The sequence below is a fragment of the Phyllobates terribilis genome, unplaced genomic scaffold, assembly GCF_046119375.1.
Source record: "Phyllobates terribilis strain yellow unplaced genomic scaffold, ASM4611937v1 Scaffold_7__3_contigs__length_470593459, whole genome shotgun sequence".
NCBI lineage: Eukaryota > Metazoa > Chordata > Amphibia > Anura > Dendrobatidae > Phyllobates > Phyllobates terribilis.
In genome coordinates, this window is record NW_027362767.1 from 293,543,598 (window position 1) to 293,569,563 (window position 25,966).

Here is a 25,966-nt window from a genome sequence, read left to right on the forward strand (position 1 = left end):
GGGGCCGTGGCCTTAACCCCTTACTGGCCTGGGACGTATTAGTACGCCCCAGGCCATCACCCCCGGTTCAGCAAGGGCTCCGGCAGTGAGCCCACACTGAACCGGGCACATGGGTAGATTGGTAAATGAATAACATGCTGCCATTGTCTGTACATAGTGATTCAATTGTATAGTGCCAAGTACTGCTCATATAAGAGGGTGGCAGCCCACTCCTGCACAGGGGCCCACCGGAGGATTCTCCTGCTCTCCTGTAGGCCAGTCCGAGCCTGTGTACGAAGCATCCAGAGATGTCTGCGCCGGCCACCATTAGTACTTGCCAGTCCTCAGCTGCTGCCACTTCTGTGTGTGCGGCCGCCCACCTATAGTTAGCCTGTCAATAATTTTGTATCTATATGGTTGGCAGCATGTGGCCCCTGAGCCATAGGTTGTGTAACCCTGCTCTATACTTTACAATAGAAGTCAATGGGAAGGCTCACAAGATGGTGGGAATGTGCCCGGGTATCTTTATATGAGGGTTTTTTGTTGTTGTTTTTTTTTTTTTACAAAAACACCTTGTGCTTTCTTCATTGTTGGGGGGGTTAAAAAAAAAGTCCGGAAAACGCCAGTAACAAAGACGTCACAAAAATGCTGAAAAAAACAGTATAAAAGGAATGTCAATGGTCAGAAGTGTTGAGAGTGCTCAGGAAATTCCTAGAAAACACTAAGAAAACGCATATCAAGTTTACAAAACTCCAGAGAAAAGGGGCAATTCCTGAAGCGTCTTCCGCTTGAAAAAGGCGTGTTTTTGGCCACCTGAAAAAGACGTGGTGTGCAACAACCCAAATGGGAAGGAAATGGCACAGCTGGCAGGAAAAGTCAGAAAGCATGGCTACGATGGAAACCATAATGCCGTGACAGGTCTGTGACTGGAGGGCCCCGGGTACTGCCTCATCTTATTGATACCGGAGCCTGTCAGGCATTCTAATTTCTGTCCTTGGGATTATAGTAGTAATATATACTACCAATAAGAAACAGGCTTACTTTACAGCCAGCATCAAACAGAAATCACTTCTAACATTAGTGAGAGCGTCAGCCCATACTGACGTCTATCTTCTACCATCCACCATTACTAATCAGTCGCCATTTTCTTTGCATAGTTTACAATTCTACGTAATTGCAGCTTCCCACAACAAACATGGCCGCCCGAGCTCTCGTCTGCACTGAGGCGCCTCCCTGCGCATGCTCGGCTGGTTCTGTTTGTCGCAGTGCACAGAGCGGAAGGATACATTGCGTTTTTCTTAAAGACGTAACAATTTACATTTTTAAAGCTCCCAAGTATAGAATCATTATTTATTTTTAAAAACTTTCGAGGAAATTCGCTTTCTAATTGTTCTTAGCAACCCTTCGCTATTGAAATCACCAAATCATTCGCGCAAGAAGCTAGTGCCCTATTTTTCCTGAAAATAGATCCGGCGTTGTAGCTAGGCGCCATTTCACCGTTCTGAGGAGGCCGGAGTAGGGTCGTGCACGGACTCGCACCGTCGATATGGCTGCGTCAGTGGGCAGTGTGGCTGATAGCAGCACAGGTAGGATGCGGCAATAGATGGCTGCGGAATGGCATGTGGCCTCAGCCCAGACCGGGCGTGGGGGCGAGAGCCCTCCATGGGCGCGGTGTCCTCAGAACAAAGCGCCGTGTGGCTTCGTTCAATAGCAGGATGCGGTGTACACGGCGGACGCCGCCATTGTGTGTATGTGAGGCCATATACCGAGCCGTGCCGGCCAGCGGGGGGTTACACTAGGCGGATCAGCTGGTATCACTGTACAGGAGGGGGCGATGCCACTGCATATACTGCACCCTGGGGAGATGGCACTGTATGTATATATATATATATATATAGCACTGTATATAGGGGGAGATACTGTATATACTTGACCATGGGGATATTGCACTGTATATAGGGGGAGATACTGTGTGTGTGTGTGTATATATATATATATATATATATATATATATATATATATATATATATACTGGACCATGGGGAGTTGACACTGTATATAGGGGGAGACACTGTATGGAACCTGCACCATGGAGAGATGGCTGTGTATATACTGGACCATGGGGAGTTGACACTGTATATAGGGGGAGTTACTGTATATATACTGCACCATGGGGAAATACTGTCTATATACTACACCATGGGGAGATACCACTGTCTATATACTGCACCATGGGGAGATACCACTATATAGGGGGAGATGCTGTGTATATACTGCATCATGGGGAGATCACACTGTATATAGTGGGAGTTACTGTATATATACTGCACCATGGGGAGATACCACTGTATATAGTGGGATTTACTGTGTATATACTGCACCATGGAGAGATACCACTATATATATATATATATATATATATATATATATATATATATATATATATATATATATATATATATATATATATATAAAGATACTGTATATATACTGCACGGAGGGGGGATACCACTGTGTGTATATACTGCACTGTATACAGGGGAAAATACTGTGAATACACTGCACATTGGGGTGAGATACTGTATACAGGGGGACATACCGGTTTATATACTTCACCTTGGGATGAGACCACAGTGTACAGGTGGGGATACTGTATATATACTGCACCAGTGTGTACAGGGCAGGGGCAATGCCTGCCGTCATGTGAGAGTAGAGAGGTGGATATTAGTGATGTATGTGGTGGGCGCAGTGTCGGGCACTATTCATGTTTTGTCATTTAGTAATGCTGAGGATGGCACCGCTGCAGGTTACTATTTGCTGTCATGTGCCAGGATGCCACGTGTCGCCTGGCTGCCCAGGATGAGAGGAGCCAGGTCACACACTGGCTGCCTGTTATTGGGGCATAAGACATGGCAGGGTACATCCCCAGTCATCAGTGCTTTTGGAAGAATGAGTGTGGCACCTGGCATGACCTAATGACTTTCTCCGCCCCTGATACAGAGCCCCGAAAATACTAATGTACTTAAATGTCATATGATGGCAGTAAAATGAAAAGCGCTTTAGAAAATCTGTTGGTTCTGCTATGTAAATAGCATTTTGGGAATATTCTCAGGACCCAGCAGTGGTCAGATCATTTAATAATGAGGCTTGTGCACCTGTGATTTGGTGGCTGCTGGTACTAACATAAAGGGGGTCACACACTGTAGATAATGAGGGGTCTACGTACAATCCAGTGGCTTCAGATGTTGTGACACTACATACTCCCATCACCTCTTAGTCGGGTGCTGTCAGAACCTTCTGGGAGTTGTAGGTACACAATAGCTGGGAGTGCCGCAGGTTTCTGGTCCACGATATGGGTGTGGGGTTATTTGCAGCCTAGCTGTATGTCCTCTGGCACAATACATGTACGCTAGGCTGATCTTATATACCGTATGTTTGTCAGTAAAGTAGAAGATCATTGCACTTCCTTTATATATAGTGCTCGAGCAGGGTCCAACGCCTGTAAACATGTAATGCAAGAACTCGGCACTCAGAAGGTAGTTTCAAAATTTAATAACCATAAAGAGTGTGTTTACACAGAAGACGTTTCGGTCCCATAGACCTTCATCAGTACACTCTATAACAATATAACCAGAGAAAATCCTAAATACAATAAGTACATTGTGGTCTTGTAAAATAAAAGAAATAAATAATAGAGTAAATGGCTCAATCCTGAGCTCATATTGCAAGACTAAGGGCCATAAAGTTATAAAGAAGATCCCCTAATCATATTTTATAGTATAGGAAAAATATATTAAATAATGAAAAAGGAGACGGAGGGAAGAAAAATCAAGGGGGAAACAGTAGTATGGGAGGAGGAGCATACCTGTAAGGCTGTGTTTTTAGAAGGGATAAGTGTGGGACTCAGTGGTGGTGGCGACGGCTTCTCTCCAGCATTGGTTTCTTTTTTTTGCTCTTTTTAGATTCCAAATAAAGTGAATGAAAGTGAATTGTAGACAGAACAAACTAAAGGGAAAGCCTCGACTTTCTGTATGTAGCTTATGGTGTAATAGTAACTTGCCTAACAACTTACCTTATGGTGATTAAGTCTGGACATAACTGGCCTTTCTTGCCATAGGCCTAGGAGTTTTGCAGGTGGATCCTCCATACGGAATTCCAGATCCCTGCTCCCTGGACAGCACCTTTAGCATACCCACAGTGTGCTGAATAATATGAAAAGAAAAAGCATACTTTCCTTGTGGGCCAGCACGGCTCTGAGTACTGTGTCCTCCAACCATCTTGAGACAATTTAAAGGATTGCTTTAAGCATGTCCACTTCTTATACGTTTAGGAATCACACTGAGAAGTGGTGTGAAGCTACAACTACCGTATACAATTGCTTTCATTCTAGGAGTCCTGTTCAGGGTGTCTCTAGGAGTTGAAAAGTTTTAAAGTAAATCGTTACCAGATTTTTATTACCCCACTTGAGAGGAGCATAATGTAGTGGCAGAGACCCTGATTCCAGTGTTGTCTCACTTACTTGTCTGCTTGCTGCAGGTTTGATAAGGCTACCTTCACACGGCAGTATTTTGGTCAGTATTTTACATCAGTATTTGTAAGTCAAAACCAGGAATGGAACAATCAGAGGAAAAGTATAATAGAAACAAGTCACCACTTCTGTATTTATCACCCACTCCTGGTTCTGTCTTACAAATACTGATGTGAAATACTAAACGTGTGAACTGTCAACGTAGCCTAAAAATCACTCTCTGCTGCAGATCCAGCAGTTCTCTGAATGCTGAGCTCTGTATAACCCCGCCCACACCACTGATTGGCAGCTTTCTGTGTACACTGTGCATAGGCAGAAAGCTGCCAATCTGTGCTGGGAGTGGGACAGGGTTATACAGAGCTCATGAATATGGAGGACTACGTGGCTGCAGGTTTACTAGTCCTCTAGTGACAATCTGCTGGTAATACAGTGCTTTTATCAAAGGTGCAACAAGCTGTCCAGAAAGTGACACATCACTGGAATCAGGGTCTCTGTGTCTCAGAAGACCTCAGTGCAACTATATGTTAGAAAGTCAGCCATCCTTTTAATCTCATGAGCATGTAATCATTGATTAGAGCCACAGTGGTGGTAATGTATATAGTAAATACGGATTCTTGCTCTCATGTTACTGAAGGGTCTTTAAATAAAAACAATCAACGTATTCATTGCTTTTAATAGTTTGTTTTACGCTCTAATAATCAAGCATAAAATGGGGGAGACTTGGAGAAAAGGAATATAATACTGCATTCCTTGGTGCTAGTTTTGGTCAATCTGTGTGCCTGTGACTGCACAGAATGTGAACAGGATTTGTTTTCATATTCTTAATGTACAGCAGCAGAAGGCGTCCAGTAGTCTGCTCTGCTATGGATCCTCCTGAGAATCGGCGTCTTTGTCTTTTACAAGCGATAATCCCTGCATTTTACATAAGGAAATTTGTTTTTCTTTTCCACAATAGGTTCATATTTGGTACAGACTTCTGTGCAGAAAATCCACAGCATAATAACTTGTAAAGTACGTGCTAAGTAGATGAGATTTCAACAACTAACATCAGATGCGGATCTTAAAGTCTGTTCTTTGTCTGAAATTCAGTGTGAATTTCACCCCTTGTAACAATTTGCAAACCAAATACTCAATGTGTGAACCATTGGGAAGCCATCATCAGAAAATAATGACCTATTGCAGGTTTTTGTTAATTTTCTTTATTTTTTTTTTCCTATCACACTGTATTAAAAATAAATAAAAAAAATCTTGCAATTTTCCTACTGGCCACTTTTTTTTTCCTGTGTCGGGAAACAACACATGCATCTAGCCACAGGAGTCAGGCCCTGACCCTATCTTTTGTCTTAAAGTGTCTTAATGAGCCTGTGGCAAAGCTCATTGTGAAGGGAGAGGGGAGCAGGGGAGCTGTGACCTTGCCTATTGTGCATGGCTGATCCTGTGTTGTATATAGAGGGGTTACCTGTCTCTGATAATAAAGAACCTGCTGAAAAATATTTTCCCCTCCCCCATGACAGCACACCTTGAGAGGATCCGCCCCACCAAGGACAGGAAACCGTCTGAAATAAAAGGGCGGCACCTCTCCCTTGCTTCAGTTGGTTTCCTGTCCTTGATGGGGAACCTGTCTGGAAGAAAGAAGACTTACCTGGGGCTGTCCCGATGTGGAAGAGCGGGCACTGGCCTGTGCACCGGGTTCAGTATCCCAGAAGCGCCGTCCGCAGCTTCCCCTGGGGTCTCTGCGCCGAGCGGGGCGCACGCGGTAAGGCAGGCTCTGTCCTCCCAGAGACCGCGGCGCCGTCCTCCCCCTGCAGTGTGGAACGCTTCCAGGTATGACGCGCCTGACGTCACGGCGCAGGGCACGCTTGGAGCGGCGCACTGGGTGACGTCAGGAGGCGGCGCCGATCCAAGATGGAGCGTCCATCGGAGCGTCCCAGGCCGGTTTTTTTCAACGGAGCTCCGGCCTGAGGAAGGGGGAGGGCCCACAGACCGGAGGAGGCTGGATGGCCCTATATTTAAGGGGGGGGGGGGAGCTATCCTGGAAGCGTGGTGCGCTTCTGAGACATGGCTGATCCAGATAGCCAGGAGCAGCAGCTTACCCCCCCACCTCAGCAACAGAAAAAGCAGAGGGATGCATCGTATACAGACAGCCGCTCGAGTAATCGTAGTGGCAGCCGCAGGAGTAAGGCTTCGAGTGCCTCGGGACCATCCAGAATGGAATCTTCGGTTCCGCAACAGCCTCCGAATCCGGTACCCGTTTGTGACCTCCGGGGGTGAGTGAGCTTCGTGAATGTCACTGGTTAGTAACGGAAAGTCTCTTATGTGCTTCCTTTTTTTAGGAGCCTAAGAAGAGTAGTGCCAAGCAAAAGCATAGAATATGTGCCCTTTGCCAGGCTTCTCTCTCAGTAGAGTGGCAGAAACCACTTTGCCAGGGCTGTGTGACCAAAACCATAGCTGAGAATTCCCGGGATTTTGCTGCAAATTTAAAGTCCATGGTACATACAGAAGTTCAGGGGTCCCTGAAAGGGTTCCTTAGAGGAAAGAAAAGACCCCGTAGAGAGGTTTCCTCCGTCTCAGATTCCTCCCAGTCCGAGGAGCAGTGGGATTCATCGTCCTCTTCCTCATTGGGGGGCGGTAGACCCTGCTTCCCCATTGAGAATACAGACAGACTGGTTAGGGCAGTAAGATCAACCATGGGTCTGGAGGAAGAGAGAGCATCTAAATCCCGGGAGGATATCATGTTTGCGGGCTTGGGAGAGAAGAAGAGACGCTCATTTCCGGTTAACAGTAAAATTCAGGGCCTCATTGACCGGGAGTGGAGGAGACCTGAGAGATCAGGGGCTTTACCCTCCTTCTCCAAAAGAAGGTATCCCTTCGAAGAGAAGGATGCGGAACCTTGGGATAAGATCCCCAAGGTGGACGGGACTGTGGCAAGGTCATCGAAAAGATCTTCCCTGCCCTTGGAGGACTCTGGCGTCCTAAAGGATGCACTGGATAAAAGAGCTGACTCCTTCCTGCGCCACATGTGGGAGGCGGCGGCAGGCGGCCTAAAACCAGCGGTGGCTAGCACCTGTGTGGCGAGGTCCTTGATGGTGTGGCTCCAACAGCTGGAAGACCAGCTTAAAGATAAAAAGGTCTCCAGACAGGCAATACTTGCAGAGCTACCTCTAATACAAACAGCATCGGCCTTCCTGGCAGACTCTTCAGCTGACTCGGTCAGACTGTCAGCTAGGGCAGCGGGACTATCCAACACAGCCAGGCGGGCCTTGTGGCTCAAAGGTTGCCCAGGCGACCTACCTTTGAAACAGAAACTGTGCTCCCTCCCGTGTTACGGTAGACTCCTGTTTGGCCAAAAGTTAGAAGACGTGTTCGAAAAAGCAGGCGATAAAAGCAAACGGTTCCCGGGATTTTCGGGGGAACCAAGAAGATTCAGTTTTCGGAGGAGAAAATTTAACCGGGGTCGTCCTCCGGGAGACAAAAAGAGATGGGAAGCAAAGTCCAAAAAAGAATCGGGCTACATGTTTGGAGGACCATCCTCGAGTTCGAAGAGATCCTCCCAATGACGCCAGGCTGGAAGTGGGTGGAAGGCTTTCCCACTTTTTTTCCAGCTTGGGACGCGATAACAACAAACCCCTGGATTCTGAAAATTATCAGTGGGGGCCTGAAGATCCGGTTCAGCCAGACCCCCTGGCGGACCTTTGTGGTTACCCCCCTACGAAAGGTCCAGGAAGAACAATTAGCCCCGGAAACAGAAGTGTTAGGGTATGTGCACACGATGCAGAAATGCTCAGGATTTTTTCCTGAGCGTTTCTGCATCTCTCTGGCAGGAAAAAACGCATGCGGATTGTACATGCGGTTTCCTGCCAGGGACATGCGGAAATGAAGCGGTCTTCACTTTCATTTCCGCATGCGGGTTGACAAGCGCTTCCCAAGCGATTTTAGCATCACTTGGAAAGTGCTTGTCAACTTCACACTATATAAATCCATGCAACCGGCATGGATTTATATAGTGTGTGAATGTCAAAAAATAAAAAATAAATCTATACTTTACCCTCTGATGGCCCCCGGTGTCCTGCTTCATCGGTCCCGGCTGCCGGCAGTGAAGACTTTAGGACCTTCCGACGTCAGCGTCACGTGACCCGTCACATGACTCTGACGTCAGCGAAGGTCCTTCTTCATTCAACCGCGAAGTGCCCGGGAAGCCGGCAGGACGCAGCGCGGGCCGTCAGAAGGTGAGAATATATATATTTTTTATTTTATTCTTTTTTTTTTAATGGTACCTGGGTCTGGATGAGAGTTCTCTCATCCACACCCGGGTACCATCCGCACATTAGACCGCATGAAAAGCTCATCAACATATACAGTGATGCGGATTCCATGCGGTCTAATGCAAGTCAATGGCGGCAAAAGAGCAGCGTTTCCGCAAAATCAATTGACATGCTGCGGATTTTTGACCGCAGCGTTTACGCTGCGGAAAAATCCGCATCATGGGCACAGCACATGCGGATTTCCATTGGGGAACATTGCTGCCCTTCTACCATGCGTTTTTCATGCGTTTCCGCGGCGTTTACGCAACTGCAAAAACGCCGCGGAAACGCATGAAAAACGCATCGTGTGAACTCAGCCTTAGAGTTAGTAGGAAAGCAGGTCCTTCTCGAAGTACCAGCAACACAGAGAGGGAGGGGGTTCTATTCCCCACTATTCATGATAAAAAAAACAAACTGGTCCTTAAGGACCATCATCAACCTCAGGAGTCTGAACCAAGTAGTAGAAAACCAGACTTTCAAGATGGAGTCAGCAAGCTCGGCAGTGAAGCTCTTACATCGCAACTGCTTTATGGCTGTAATAGACTTGAAGGACGCATATTATCACGTCCCAATCCATCCGGAGTATCAGAAGTATCTGAGAGTAGCCCTGTTTATTCAGGGGAAGCTGAGGCATTTTCAGTTTGCTGCCCTACCCTTTGGCCTCTCCATTGCCCTGAGAATATTTACGAAACTAATAGCAGAAGTGACAGCCTTCCTACGGATCAAGAATGTAGTGATCGTGCCATATTTAGACGACTTCTTGATAATAGGGAAAACAGAAGCCCACTGCTCCAGTCAGCTCCTAGTGGTCACGGAAGTGTTGCATCAGCTGGGGTGGTTAGTAAATTTCCAAAAATCAAGACTAACCCCCTCCAGGACTCAGACCTTTCTGGGTCTAATCCTAGACTCTCGTCGCCAAACCTGCTTCCTCCCAGAGGACAAAATCTGCAGGTTGATTGCCTCTCTCAGACATCTCCGGAGCTTGAATGGCTTTCGAGACTAATGCAATGTCCCTCCTGGGTTCTATGACGGCCTGTATCCCAGCAGTAATGTGGGCCCAGGGGCATATGAGGCGGCTTCAGTGGGAGGTCCTGTCAGCACAGAGGTCCTGCAACGGGCATTTAGAAGGCAGGCTCTCTCTCTCCCCAGAAGTAGTAGATTCCCTTTCGTGGTGGACAGTCAGGGGAAATCTGACCGCAGGCGTTCAATGGTCCAGACCAGTAGATCGGGTAATTACGACCGACGCAAGCAGTTCCGGATGGGGGGGGTCATCTGGCAGAACTCTCAATACAGGGTCACTGGGCTTACCACGAGAGGGGAGCATCCTCAAACTTAAAGGAGCTTTGGGCAGTAGAAAGATCCCTCAGGGGCTTCCTCCCTCACATCCAAAATCACCATGTCCAGGTCAGGTCCGACAACCGGACAGCAGTAGCCTATGTGAATCACCAGGGAGGGACAAGGTCACGCACTCTGATGGTGGTGGCAGACAGGATCCTTGGTCTAGCAGAGCGAAACCTCCTATCCCTCAGCGCCCTTCACATAAAGGGGGTAGAAAACGTGAAAGCAGATTTTCTAAGCCGCCATACCCTAAGACAGGGGGAGTGGGGGTTGAACCCGGAGGTCTTCCATCAGATTGTCCAGTTATGGGGGCAGCCAGACATAGACCTGTTCGCCACAAGGGCAAACAGAAAGGTGCAGAGATTTTGCTCCCTAAATCCGGCAGAAAATCCCCATGCCGTTGATGCCCTCCAGATTCCTTGGGGGTTCAGGAAGGCCTATGTCTTTCCGCCATTAGTGATGATTCCAGTAGTGGTGAGGAAGATCCGGGAGGAAGGCGCCAGGGTGATTTTGATAGCCCCTTTTTGGCCCAAGAGGCCTTGGTTCTCTCTGCTTCGACTAATGTCTGTGTCAGATCCCTGGATTCTACCAGAGAGGCCGGACCTTCTCGTGCAGGGACCAGTATTCCATGCCCAGGCCAGGGGGTTCCATCTTTCGGCATGGAATTTGAGAGGTCGCTATTGAGTAGCAAGGGGTTTTCACCAGGCTTAGTTTCTACTTTATTGGGGAGTAGAAAACCAATTACAACCAAGATTTATAGCGGAGTTTGGGGTAAATTCCTAGAGTTTATAGATATCCCGCTATCGAGTAAACCTCCGATCAGGGGGATCCTGGAATTTCTGCAAAAGGGGCGGAACCTGGGTCTAGCTACAGGGACCCTTAAGGTTCAAGTTTCAGCTTTGGGAGCACTCTACAATTGTAATCTGGCTGGGAATAGGTGGATCTCGAGGTTTATCAAGTCCTGTGCCAGAGCTGGACCGGTTAGGTCCATGGGTGTTCCTCCTTGGGACCTGAATTTAGTCTTGAACGCTCTTACTAATGAACCATTCGAACCCCTACACAAGGTTTCTCCAAAAATTCTCACCCTTAAGACCATCCTCCTAGTGGCCTTAACGTCAGCCCGTAGGGTGGGTGATCTGCAGGCCTCTCGGTTAATCCTCCTTACACACAAATCTTTGAGGATAGGGTCACCTTGCGGCCAGATCCAGCGTACCTTCCCAAGGTGGTATCTAGATTTCACCGTAGTCAGGAGATTGTGCTACCCTCGTTCTGCAGCAATCCCAAGAACCCAGGGGAAGTCAGGTTCCATAGCCTAGATGCTAGGAGGTCCCTTCTACAGTACATTCACATGACTAGTCTGTGGAGGAAAGACTGTTCTCTGTTCCTGGCCTTTCAAGGGTGTAGGAAAGGTCACGGGGTGTCCAAGGGTACCATCTCTAGGTGGCTCAGGGAGGCCATTTGCTTAGCCTATACGTCCACAGGGGTTCCAGCCCCGGACAATGTGAGGGCTCATTCCACCAGAGCCGTTGCAACCTCCTGGGCAGAGAGAGCAGACGTCTCAATCGAGCAGATATGTAGGGCTGCTACTTGGTCTACACCATCCACCTTCTTTAAGCACTATCTGTTGGATCTGTCCTCTTCTGATCTCACCTTTTGGGAGAAGGGTACTTCAGGCGGTGGTCCCTCCCTAGGGTGCTCATAAATTCTCCAAAATTCTCTCAAGGTATGCTGTCATGGGGGAGGGGAAAACACCAAGGTTACTTACCGGTAGCCGGTTTTTCCTGAGCCCATGACAGCACCCGTAGTCCCCCCCCCCTCCCCCCTTATTTTTTCTCTGTTTCTCACACCCTGGTGTGAACAGTTTGGGGTGGTGTGTATATGTATATTGTGGTGTTGGTTATGTGCCTAACCTGTTTAGGGAGGTCCTCTCAATGCTCTGTAAACAACTGAAGCGAGGGAGAGGTGCCGCCCTTTTATTTCAGACGATTTCCTGTCCTTGGTGGGGCGGATCCTCTCAAGGTGTGCTGTCATGGGCTCAGGAAAAACCGGCTACCGGTAAGTAACCTTGGTGTTTTTTCTTAATAAAAATCAAAATGTGAAGAAAAAAAAAAATTGCAATTTTTTTTAAATACATGTAACACAAAAACTTATGTAAATAGTTAATTTTCTGATAACTTCCTTTTAAAGGGAATTTGTCAGAAGGAGCCGCTCCCCAAAACTTTTAAATGATGTTTCTCTCTGGTAGTTGTTATCCACACCTTTACTTGTGTAATTTTGTTCCTCCCTAACTGGAAAAAAAAAAAAAACGTTTTAATTAATATGCAAATAAGGCTTAAGTGCTCTGGGAGTGTCAGACACTTCCCAAGCTTATCTCTCTCTTCCCTGATCAGACCCACCTTCCTCTGCTTCACTGGACTGACAGCTCATTGACTGAAGTCAGTCCTGTGAAGCAGAGGAAGGTGGGGCTCATCAGGGAAGAGAGAGAGCTTGGGAAGTGCTTTGACATTCCCAGAGCACTTTTATGCACTCTCCATATGAATTAAATCAGTATTTTTTTTTTTAGTCAATGACCATCAGATTGCATAAGTAAAAGTGTGGGTGACGTTGTCTTTCAGAGAGCAGCATGACCCATATAAATAGTTTAAAGGAGTAGATCATTCTTACGATTTTCCTTTGTGCATGTGAGCAGTTTCAGAAACTCCTTCACATGAATGGGATGTAGATATAGCCACGGAATCTACACTAAAATAAATGTGGAAAAATAAGTTGCAATGTGAAGATATTCTTTCTTGGCTCGTCATATTCTTGTAGCTTTATTCCGATGTATTTGAAATGTATTGTAATATCATTTTACATTGTCTGTATGGAAATAGTGTACGTTTGTCTTTCTCCCCTTCAGCACTACCATTCTGGCATCCGCTTTTTTTTTTTTTATTTTGCCATGTTTCTTCATTAGTGCCTTTTATTTCCCTAGAGTGTTCCCCCCCCCACTTTGACCACTGCAGTCATGTGGGTCAAGACTAGTGCATTTGTCACATTAGTATTACTAATTTTGCTTAGCCAAAATAACTGTAGTGCCTTTCGTTTATAATACATTTATCAAGGGTTATCATCATTCTTCAGAAGCACTTGCTGGCGGGTGGTACGATCCTGGAGAATTGACAGTTCAGTGGTGGTGTTGCACCGCTTGTCTGAACTGTGCGCTCTCCGATGCTGAAAGCAGAGCTAGCTTTGCCTCTGCAGCATTAGAGGAGTATGGAAGTTAGCCAGATCCAGCGCTTACAAGCTGTATGAAAGAGCTTGTACGCAATGCTCTCCTTTCCTTCTACCAAGCGTTTTTTAAGCGTTTCTGCAGCGGTACTGCTGCTGTGGAAACGCTTAAACGCATCGTGGGCACACAGTGCCTAAGGCTGTGTGCCCACTATGCGTTTTTTTTAAGCGTTTCCGCAGCGGCAATTCCGCTGCAGAAATGCTTAAAAAGCGCTTGGTAGAAGGTCTGCAATGTTCCCCAATGATAATCCACATATGCTGTGCACATGCTGCGGAAATTTCTTCTGCGGATTATCATTGCGGAAAAATCCGCAGCACTACGAATTATTTTGCGGAAGTGCTGCTTTTTCACCGCCATTGACTTGCATTGGAACGCATGGAATCCGCATCACTGCATCTGTACATGCGGAATCCATGCTTTCAATGTGCGGATGATACCCGGATTTGAAGAAGAGGAGACTCTCCTCCAGACCCGGGTACCATAGAACCTGTAAAAAAAAGAATAAAATAAAAAATAAATAAATATACTTACCTTCTGATGGCTCCCGTTGTCCTGGCTTGCCGGCAGATCGCAGTAGACTAAAGGACCTGCGCTGACGTCATTTAGTCATGTGACGGGTCACGCGACCGCTGACGTCGGCAGGTCCTTAAATCTACCGCGAGCTGCCAGCAAGCAGAGACGAGGACACCGGAGGCCATCAGAAGGTAAGTATATATTTATATTTTTTTTACCATTCTTTCGGTCACACTATATAAATCCATGCCGGCTGCATGGATTTATATAGTGTGACCAAGTTGTCAAGCACTTTCCAAGTGATGCTAAAATCGCTTGGAAAGCGCTTGTCAATCCTCATGTGGAAATGCAAGTGAAGAACGGTTCACATCCGCATGTCCCTGGCAGGAAAAACGCATGTACAATCCGCATGCGTTTTTTTCTGCCAGGGAGATGCAGAAACGCTCAGGAAAAATCCGGAGCATTTCTGCATTGTGGGCACATAGCCTAAATGTGCACGCAGCCTGAAAACACTTACTCATAAGGGGACACTTATTATATGGTCGGTCACATGTTGCTTTTTCTTATAGATGGGCACTAGGGAGTGTCATGGCCTGCCATTAGTTCAGTGTATTGCTTTAGGCTCTTTTCATGGCACTAATGACGTATTTGAAACCATTCTTCATTTTACTTGCTTTGCATCACTTTTTAGTTTACGTCATTGTTTTTTTTATATTTTTTTCCTCCATTTTTCTAATTTTTCCTTTCCCCCTGGATGTTTGATGATTCTCTAGAACCAACGAAACGTATGCTTTCCTTCCAAGGGTTAGCGGAGTTGGCTCATCGTGAATATCAGGCAGGGGACTTTGAAGCCGCTGAAAGACATTGCATGCAGCTTTGGAGACAGGAGCCTGACAACACTGGAGTTTTACTACTTCTATCTTCTATTCACTTTCAGTGTCGCAGACTAGACAGGTCAGTATGTTATTCCTGTTCTATATATATGTGGGGTTCATGAAAGTATACTGTGCGTAGTATAACTACCAAAAAAGAACAAAAGACCACACAAATTTATATCCATAAAATTGTGTTACTTTGTAAATAATTTTATATAAAAATATGATCGGAAAGAACAGCAAAAAAGCATATTCCACAAAAGAACAAAGACCTAATTAATGCAGAAGCTAAGACAGGGAAATAACCAAGGCTATTCCTAAATTGTATGGTAAATGGTATCTATAATCTAATATAGTACTACTGATCATCACCGATGCCCAAATACATAGATGAGTTGAATAAAGGAATCAAAAAGAGTGGCACCATATCTGTATTATGATAATATAAACGTATGTTAATCGTATGGCCGACCGCTTAAACAGTATCAGCATAGTGGAATATATATCCGTAAATTAGTCCTTATATTAGTGTTTGTATATTATATAATTAGTAGCTGAGGCATGAGTAAAGAAATATATCTACCGTATTTTTTGGACTATAAGATGCATCGGATCATAAGACGCACCTAGGTTTTAGAGGAGGAAAATAAAAAAATAAAAATTTAAGCAAAAGATGTGGTCATGATGCACTTTTAAGGGGGAGGGGGTCTTCTGCTGACACTGGTATAGGGGTAATGTCCCCCAATTCTGACAATATCCCCCCATCCTGGTATATATGCTGCCCCCCTTTCTTTTATATGTGGTCCCCATCCGGGTATGCCTGGCATCCCTCCATCCTGGTATGCATGGCACCCCTCATCCTTATCCTGGTATGCATGGCACCCCTCATCCTTATCCTGGTATGCATGGCACCCCTCATCCCTATCCTGGTATGCATAGCACCCCCTAATCCCTGTCCTGGTATGCATAGCACCCCCTAATCCCTGTCCTGGTATGCATAGCACCCCCTAATCCCTGTCCTGGTATGCATAGCACCCCCTAATCCCTGTCCTGGTATGCATAGCACCCCCTAATCCCTGTCCTGGTATGCATAGCACCCGCTAATCCCTGTCCTGGTATGCATAGCACCCGCTAATCCCTGTCCTGGTATGCATGGCACCCCTCATCCCTGTCCTGGTATGCATGGCACCCCTCATCCCTGTCCTGGTATGCATGGCACCCCTCATCCCTGTCCTGGTATGCATGGCACCCCTCATCCCTGTCCTGGTATGCATGGCACCCCTCATCCCCATCAGGCTGCACATTTAAAAAAATAAACACTCATACTCACCTCTCCTCTCCTCCAGCGCTGAGTCCGGTCTGCCTGCACTGATCTCTCCATGTGAGCCGCGCATGACGTCACTGCCATGCGCGGCTCACATGGAGAGATCAGCTGCTGGAAGTCACTGCTCCCCACGCCGGGTCTGTGTGTGCGGGGAGCAGTGACTTCACTCTCCTTCATAGCCGGCACACAGCTGCCAGCTATCTCCTGTGCCCGCTCATTAAAGGGCATGAATATTCACCCTCTCCCCACGTTCATGGGCGTGGAGAGAGGTTGAATATACATGCCCTTTAACAGCGGGCACAGGAGATAGCCGGCAGCAGCCGCAGCGCAGCTACACTGTATACCGCTATTAAGGAGCATGAATATTCATTTTCTTTAGCAGCGGGGACAGTGTAGGCGGCTGCTGCCTCCTGTGCCCCTCTCCTCCACCGATACCGCTCCCCCCACACCACACATAAATATACCCCCCCCAACATTCGGACCATAAGACGCACCCCCCATTTTCCTCCAAAATTTTGGAGGAAAAAAGTGCGTCTTATGGTCCGAAAAATACGGTATATATAGATATCTTTGTTTAGCTGTGTATTCGTACCCCAGCTACTAGCTCCATTGTTTTTCTTATATGTAAATGAGCTGTTCAGGACTATGGGCCGGACACTGATCTGCATGAGAATCTGTCTCCAGAGATTATTCTAAATGAAAGGGGAATTACCAGTGTGAGACATGTAGCTAACACAGAACAGGAGAGCTGAACTGTGTCTTCATATAAACTCATTTGCTGCAGCTCACCGCTCTGCTGTATGGCACCACTGGCTGCCTGTGAGCTGGAAGCTGAGAGGAACCTGCAGATGTCAGGTATAATCACACACAGCTCTGCAGTGAGATCAGGAGAGCAGAGAGTGGCCATCACACTGGTAACTCCTCCTTTAATTTAATCTATTCTCTGGAGGCAGAGTCTCATGCTGATCAGTGTCCAACCCATACTCCTGAACAGCTTATTTACATATAGAAAAATGTGGATTACTCTGGAATAAGACATCGGATTGCAGGATAAAGTATCATTTTATTCAGTTTCCTATGACCAGCATGCCCATAGAGACGGCTTAGGAGGATTGATCATACTGACAGATTCCCTTTAAAAGGGTACTCTGGGGAGCTAAAAAAAAATTGTACTGTTCCTGCACTCACACTATAAAGATGTGATGCCCAGTGCACTTCAGTTATCTTTAGAACCCTTGTAATTCCATGTGACAGGAGCTGCTCCTCACTGCTACCCCCTCCCGTCTTGGACATTACATCCCACACTAGTGTGCAGCTCCTCAATGTGAGTAGCAGCCAGTTTCCTGATAATAGCAGGGGGCATGACCTGTGGCAGGCTGTTCATAGCTGGCCGCCCCATGATATCTGTTTCTTATTTAGTCCAAGAACAGGGTGCGTGCTCCCTTCTAGTAGCAGTCATGTCAACAAGAAGATGCAAATACACGCTGTGATCCTCTGCTGTACAACTCGGGACAGTGCATAATGTATACTGCCATGTGTCAGGCATGGAGCAGAGGCAGAGCACTGAATTGGTTTATTCAGTACTGTCATTGTCAATCCCCACCTCCCCCATATCAACTTGATTGCTGCAAATCTATCACTAGATTGTCAGGTGTCTTCTCAGCCTGAGGATAACATCCAGCTGTCTGCTGCAGCACCTGTCAGAAGTGGTATGAACCCCCCAGGTCACATTACACTGTTCCTTATACTGTGCTCCAAACATACATGAGCTTATAAAATATCCATCCATCCAATATTTATCTAGGGAGTGAGGGGGAGCCATCTATTGTCATAGTCAAGCTGTGAAACAAAGATTGATCATGGCAGTACTGAATAAACCAATGCAGTGCTCTGCTGGGAGCAGCCTGCAACAGGCCACACCTCCTGCTATTATCAGGAAACTGGCTGTTACTCACAGGGGAGAGCTGCACACTGGTGTGTGATGCAATGACCCAGACGAGGGGTGAGCAGTGAGGAGCAACATTTTTTTTAAATGTTGTAAGCTTTAATTCTAAGCAAATTGATGGGGGGTCATAATCATGAGACCACCACAAATCGCTCAAAAGACCTCTTAGACGTGCGCAGCTCAGGAGACCGGAGCGCTCAGTAGAGTTCGAATGCAGAAGAAAGTCATAGGCTTACTCCTGCACTCGTACTCCGCTGTGTGTGTGCAGTCAGGCAGGAGCTCTGTAACTCCAGAATGGGCAACTTTCAACATGTTGTCATTTTCTGATAATCGCCTCCATAAGGCTGTGTGCCCACTATGCGTTTTTCAAGCGTTTCTGCAGCGGCAATTCCGCTGTAGAAACGCTTAAAAAGCGCTTGGTAGAAGGTCTGCAATGTTCCCCAATGATGATCCGCATGTGCTGTGCACATGCTGCGGAAATTTCCGCTGCGGATTATCATTGCGGAAAAATCCGCAGCATTACCAATTATTTTGCGGAATCGCGGCGTTTTCGCTGCCATTGACTTGTATTGAATCACTTAATATCCGCATCACTACATGTGGATATCATGCAGTACAATGTGCGGATGGCACCCGGGTCTGGAAAAGAGGAGACTCTTCCAGACCTGGGTACCATAGTACCTGTAATAAAAATAAAATAAATAAATAAATATAAATATATATATATATATATATATATATATATATATATATATATATATATATATATATATATATATATATATATATATATATATATATATATATATATATATATATATATATAATATACATTATACTCACCTTCTGATGGCCCCCGGTGTCCATAGCGATCCGTCCTGGCTCACCGGCAGCTCGCGATGGTCTAAAAGGATTAGCCATGACGTAATTTAGTCATGTAACGGGTCACGCGACCGCCGATGTCGGCGGTCGCATGACCCGTCACATGACTAAATTACGTCCTTTCAGGTCCTTTTACACAACCGCGAGGCATCGGGTAAGGAGACTGGGGGCCTTCGGAAGGTTAGTATAATATTTATTTTTTACCATTCTTTTACGGTCACACTATATAAATCCATGCGTTGCATGGATTTATATAGTGTGACCAAGTTGACAAGCACTTTCCAAGTGATGCTAAAATCGCTTGGAAAGCGCTTGACAACGCGCATGCAGAAATGCCAGTGAAGAACGCTTCACTTACGCTTGTCCCTGGCAGGAAAAACGCATGTACAATCCGCATGTACAATCCGCATGTACAATCCACATGTGTTTTTTTTTTTCTACCAGGTTGATGCAGAAACGCTCATGAAAAATCCGGAGCATTTCTGCATCGTGGGAGCTTACACAATAAGCTCTTTGCTTTCTTAGCTATCTGGGGAGCAGCAACCTGTAGGAGTATACGCCAACACAGGCTTAATGCCGCACTGCATCCTCTCCTGCATCCAATGTTACATTCTTTTGTGAAACAAATTGCCAAACAAGCTAACAGAGCAACTCACTAAGCGTTTTTAAAACCTGGTCATTCTTTATTAATATACTTTTATTGGATGCTAGAAGGAAAAGAAAACAATTCCCACAACCTTTCAGTTTGTACAACATTTGGATACCGTCATTAATTTGTTGTCCTCTCTAACAAAGGAATGGGACTTTGTCTACCTAAGGGCCCCGTCACACTAAGCGATGCAGCAGCGATCCCGACAACGATACGACCTGTCAGGGATCGTTGCTGCATCGCTAATACATCGCTGGTGAGCTGTCAAACAGGCAGGCTCACCAGCGATCAGGGGAGCAGCGATATCGTGGAAAGAATCGTTCCACGATGTCCTGCTCCCGTTACCAGCCTGCTGCAAGCAGGAGCAGGCTGGTAACTATGGTAAACATCGGGTTACTAAGTGCGCGTGTGCCCCTAGTAACCCGCTGTTTACCATGGATACCACTCTGCTACGGTGCGCGAGAGCCTCCGCGCACCGTAGCAGAGTGGTATCCATCGTAAACAGCGGGTTACTAAGTGCGCGCTTGCCCCTAGTAACCCGATGTTTACCATAGTTACCAGCCAGATCGTTGGTCCCGCTGGTCACACACAGCGATGTGTGCTGGCCAGCGGGAGGCCAACGACCAAAAAATGGTCCAGGACACTTTGCAACGATCAGCGACCTCACAGCAGGGGCCTGATCGTTGCAAAGTGTCACACACAGCGACATCGCTGGTGAGGTCGCTGGTGAGTCACCAAAACCGTGACACAGCAGCGATATCGCTAGCGATATCGCTATGTGAGACGGGGGCTTAAGGGCTTCTGTCAAATACCAATTTGCAGCTTAAGATTTGGAAACCAGGCTTTTTCCCCTCCCCTTGATTCTGGTTTTCCTCTTATTTATATTTTATACATTAGGCAAAAATGTATCTCAATATTTTTCATTTGACATTAATATTTACATGTCATTCTAAAAGGTTTTAACTGATATTTTTGAAAATGTAATGGAGAGATTTATATAAAAAAGAAAAAATGGAGATGATGGCCTACAGCAGTCTCCTGGCTGTCATGGTTTACCATCGGCACTGCGCGATCGTGATTGCTTAGGTGGGTGAGAAAACACTGACACCCTGGGTTTAATCACATGTCATTGCCAATTGTTGACAGCAGCATTTAAGTGGTTCCATTGCTTCTATTAGTGGCAGGTGTAACACAGCTGGTATATGCTTGTATGGAGCGGGCTTAGCTCCTGAACTCACTTTATACATGTACGCACCCAGCATCCGCTGTACTTGTATGGCAGATGTTGGGAAGGGAATAACATAAATCACAACATGTAAACTTATACTTTAACATCTTCTCAGAACACTGGAAACGTGGCAGATTTATATATATGTTCTGCCGATTTCCCTGAGAAAAGGGGAAAAAAGGTGATGTTTTGTTCCATGAGATCACTGTAGTCTCATGGGACCAGCAGCCATCACAGAAGGTTGGTTTATACAGAGACTTGACAGAGTAACTCTCATGGGAACCTCCAAAGTGCCAAGGATGTAAGAATAGTGTTTTTTCATTATACTATAACATGCTTCTGCATACAGTAATTTTTTTGTAAGCGTTTGCTTATTTTATTTATGTTACAGGTCAGCACATTTTAGCACTTTAGCAATTAAGCAGAATCCCTTACTTGCTGAAGCCTATTCCAACCTGGGAAATGTTTATAAAGAACGAGGACAGCTGCAGGAGGCCATTGAGCATTACCGGCATGCACTACGGCTGAAACCGGACTTCATCGATGGATATATCAATCTCGCTGCTGCTCTCGTGGCAGCTGGAGACATGGAGGGTGCAGTGCAGGCCTATGTGTCGGCTCTTCAGTACAATCCTGTAAGTTATATACTACAAAATTATACTGGAGTGCATTTTACATTATAAAGTCCTGTGATCATCATGGATTTGGCTTCTAAGACCCCCAGCAAACAGCTTATTTTGCCAGAGAATGTTATAGCTAGATAAATCTTTTCTACATTTTATCCATGTTTACCAAAGCAAGGCTAACTCTGAAGCCTAGAAAGGGGCTTTGTGTTTCATCCACGTTGGATGAGACAAACCTCAGAACACTATACTATCTTTATTTTGACTAACAGATGAATTCCACTTTTTAGCTTATCGCTGATTTATCATTTTGTCCTTTCTTTTTCCACTCCTTTTTAAGTGTTTTTTTTTTTTTCTTCCCTTGCCAGGATTTGTACTGTGTGCGCAGTGACCTGGGTAATCTGCTTAAAGCCCTAGGTCGCTTAGAAGAAGCAAAGGTACGTTTCTAGTTTACTAATACTAAACTTTTCTATTGCAGCATCAGTGCTCTGAATCATCAGTTCGGCCACAGATTAGCTTTATACAGTGTTTACTGCGGTGTGTTATTGCAATCAGGCTATAAATTAAGAAGCGTGACCCAAGGAGTACTGTGTAATGTGCAGTACCTCCATATACTGAGGAGCTGGCCATCTGTTTGGAAACCTCCATATTGGTTTACCAATCTGCAAAGATTCATCCTAATTTTTACCATGACTTAAATTGTCAGCCATTACAATTGGTCTTAGTCCACTAGGTCATCTCAGCTGATGAACTTAGAGGCACTGCAAACCCCAACCAAAGAGCCCACTTATTTTTATTTAACTCCTCTGTTCCCGCAGTACATGTTTCTTCTTTATGGAAGAAAGGCTGTTAGAAAAATAAAATAAATCTGACCGTTAAATACTTTTACCATCATAAATAAGATGGTTTATTTAAGAAGGATTGAAGCTGGTTTTGTATTAAGAAAATGGACTGATGGAAAGAAAAACAATGGTATATGAAGGTGGCTTCTAGCAGTTAACGTTCAGAGAAAACCATCATAACTGAAATGTTATTGAATACTTTTTACAGCTTTGCACTTGGTTGTGAACTGTAATAGTGGATTGCTGGAGTCTTGTTACAAGCCACCTTGTGCGTCTTGCGCCGCTAGGGAAAGGAGTTGGGAGAAACGCGAGGCCAAGTGTGCAAATCCTCTGTTACTCCAAACCCCACGCGCATGCAATCGCGTGGAGTGGTAATGCAGTGTAGCTGTCCACTTGTCACGAGACCTTACCATAGTGAGTACATTACATTGATGATGATGGGATCTATGATCCAGGGTTACCTGTAGTCTAAGCTTTAGAGTTAGTGTTAAGTCAACTTGAATTTTTTTTTAACCTTTTGTGGTTCTCAGCCCATCAAATGGACAGCTAACACATTGCACTTCACAGCTGCTTTAGCGTCACTGGCATAGGAGCAAACTGCGCCTGCATAGGATGCTGATTTCTTTATTTCAGACTTCTGGAGACACCTAGTGTGAGAGACTTTTCTTTGGCAAAGAATTAAAGAACTATTTAAATCGAATATGACTTTCTTTGTAATCGGTGCATTTCCAGTATCAAGCCAGCTGTTTCCTTGTAATAAAACCAAATTTCCTCATCTGCCTTTGAGAGCCTTTCTTCCAGCCATCCACTTTGCCACCACCCCCTGAACTTCCTGCATGATAAACATGAAAGCCAGCTTTGTCCTTGTCTAAAATCATAGAGCATATCCAAAAGCATTTCACTTGCTTTGTTGAGATCTTTTACTAATGATATTGTTTTATTTTCTCTTCTTGTTTTTGGTTTTTACCACTGATATTGTATTTAGAAGGTTTCAGGTGGGTGAAAACTGCTATTCCATGCGTAAGGTGCCTCGCTGAAGGGAGCTCGAGGCCTGGATCTAGGCAGACATGCACCTCCTCCTCTTCCAGCAAGGAACGCACTGAAAAGTCACATGAGAAATATGGTAACGGGTTTGTAACTGCCACAACAAAACCATTTGCTCCATGCCTGAATCCTTCTGTCTTGTGGCTTCGAAAAAAACGGCTTAAAATGTTTTATTTACAAGCAATTAAGTACAAAATTATATTCCACCAGCCACAATTCTATTAAAGGAAAATATACTATATAAGCAAAATTGGAGCTAGTTTAGTTGTAAGCTTCTAACTCTTCCAGAAGTTCATTATTTTTTTTCCTTTTTTATTTCTTCTTTGTTTGGACTGAATCGTTCTGCTCCTCATCATGCGCTGTGAGCCTGCAGTAACGCAGAGGCTGCGCTGCGGATCGCGCTTTGCGTGAGGAGGAATCCAAGTGCTCAGTCAATTTGATGGTTAACCCAGAGTCTGTTAAACAGGGGGTATGCTTCCATTGCGGGAGGAAAGGATTGGGATTTCATTTGGCCTTTTTTTGATATTCTTTCTATACCATGGGTCAATAAATCAAGTTGGCTGTTTACTTTTGCGAGCGCGTCGTCGATTTGCGGCATTAGCGCTGTTTAGCATGGGAGCGCGTGCGATTTTTGCGCTTGCATTACAGGGACCTAGACCTGCTTGCAATTTTGTCCTTTCTGGTTTCTGTGCCATCTTCTGCTTTCCAGTTTAGTTGACTCCGTATTATTGAGCTAAGTCTTAATATGTCCTCTAGTAATAATACAATAAGAAGAGCTTATGTCAAAGTAAACCGTACAATTAATGTAACTGAATTGATAATAATGGCCTAACTCAGAAATGATTGCTTGCATTCGGGTGTGGGTTTGCGCTAGCGTAGGATTCATCGACTTGCGCACTCGTTGAAGCGCTGGCGAGCCTATACTGCAGGTTCACTTTTTGCGGTTTGGAGAATGTATGCTGACATTTTTTTTTTCTTGTTTTTTTTTTTTCAAATATCCCATCCTTCTCTTCCTTTCCTCTGCTTTAACCCCTCAAGGCTTGTTACCTAAAAGCAATTGAGACACAGCCAAACTTTGCAGTTGCATGGAGTAATCTTGGGTGTGTATTTAATGCACAAGGAGAGATCTGGCTTGCGATTCATCATTTTGAGAAGGTATGTGCTGCCTTTATAAGCTGGCAGAATTGTCAAACTGAAGTGGCTACTTATGTTGTATCTTGTCTGTTTTAAAATATTAGCATAATAAGTAAAAAGTTTTGTAGATGAGTTGTTCATGGTACAAAGGGTTGCAATTGGAGATAGAAATATAACCTTTTTTTATTTTTTTTTTATTTTTCTCTCTCCCATACAGTATTATATTCAATGATAAAAATTGTGTTTTCCTTATTAAATGTATGTTCACATTTCTCCACAAGTGTTCCAGTTGTAAAAACAATTAACTCATTGCATCCTGGGGCAAATAATCTATATTCAACTCCTAGATGTTTCCAGTTCAGACTAAGGGCTCTTAAATCAGAACAATCACTAAAATTGGTATCATATATATTAAAAGAAAAAGTAATAAAACCTGATTTGACATAAAATTAACAACCTGATACCAAAACTGAGCAAAAATCATTTTCATGTTAACAGCCTATTATGCAAGTAAAGACTACCACCAGGAAGTTCCCATGCTCCTCTGCTTTGCCAACGTCTCTTTCCCATGATTCATAGCATAAAGGGGAAAAAGTGAGTTAGGCTGAGTTCACACGATGCGTTTTTCATGCGTTTCCGCGGCGTTTTTGCAGTTGCGGAAACGCATGGTAGAAGGGCAGCAATGTTCCCCAATGGAAATCCGCATGTGCTGTGCCCATGATGCGGATTTTTCCGCAGCGTAAACGCTGCGGTCAAAAATCCGCAGCATGTCAATTAATTTTGCGGAAACGCTGCTCTTTTGCCGCCATTGACTTGCATTAGACCGCATGGATTACGCATCACTGTATATGTTGATGCGCTTTTCATGCGGTCTAATGTGCGGATGGTACCCGGGTGTGGATGAGAGGACTCTCATCCAGACCCAGGTACCATTAAAAAAAAAAGAATAAAATAAAAAATATATATATATATTCTCACCTTCTGACGGCCCGCGCTGCGTCCTGCTGGCTTCCCGGGCACTTCGCGGTTGAATGAAGGACCTTCGCTGACGTCAGAGTCATGTGACGGGTCACGTGACGCTGACGTCGGAAGGTCCTAAAGTCTTCACTGCCGGCAGCCGGGACCGATGAAGCAGGACACCGGGGGCCATCAGAGGGTAAAGTATAAATTTATTTTTTATTTTTTGACATACACACTATATAAATCCATGCCGGTTGCATGGATTTATATAGTGTAAAGTTGACAAGCACTTTCCAAGTGATGCTAAAATCGCTTGGGAAGCGCTTGTCAACCCGCATGCGGAAATGAAAGTGAAGACCGCTTCATTTCCGCATGTCCCTGGCAGGAAACCGCATGTACAATCCGCATGCGTTTTTTCCTGCCAGAGAGATGCAGAAACGCTCAGGAAAAAATCCTGAGCATTTCTGCATCGTGTGCACATACCCTTACTCTGTCAAATTTTTGTTATCCCTTGCACCAGGGATAATGCC

General features: G+C 45.3%; 1 protein-coding gene across 3 annotated transcripts in view; it reads left to right on the forward strand.

The window, feature by feature from the left end:
* The first annotated feature begins 1,320 nt into the window (after positions 1-1,320).
* The window catches only part of OGT (O-linked N-acetylglucosamine (GlcNAc) transferase), a 37,802-nt gene continuing 13,156 nt past the window's right edge, over positions 1,321-25,966 (forward strand). The window contains exons 1-5 of one of the 3 annotated variants that reach the window (XM_073641008.1): positions 1,321-1,565; positions 14,704-14,884; positions 21,225-21,468; positions 21,825-21,893; positions 24,381-24,497. In XM_073641008.1, coding sequence (XP_073497109.1) covers positions 1,526-1,565; positions 14,704-14,884; positions 21,225-21,468; positions 21,825-21,893; positions 24,381-24,497 — 651 coding nt within the window. In that variant the 5' untranslated portion in view covers positions 1,321-1,525. Of the gene's footprint in view, positions 1,566-14,703; positions 14,885-21,224; positions 21,469-21,824; positions 21,894-23,283; positions 23,422-24,380; positions 24,498-25,966 lie in introns of those variants that run through there. The other 2 variants (XM_073641009.1, XM_073641010.1) reach the window with 2 other exon arrangements.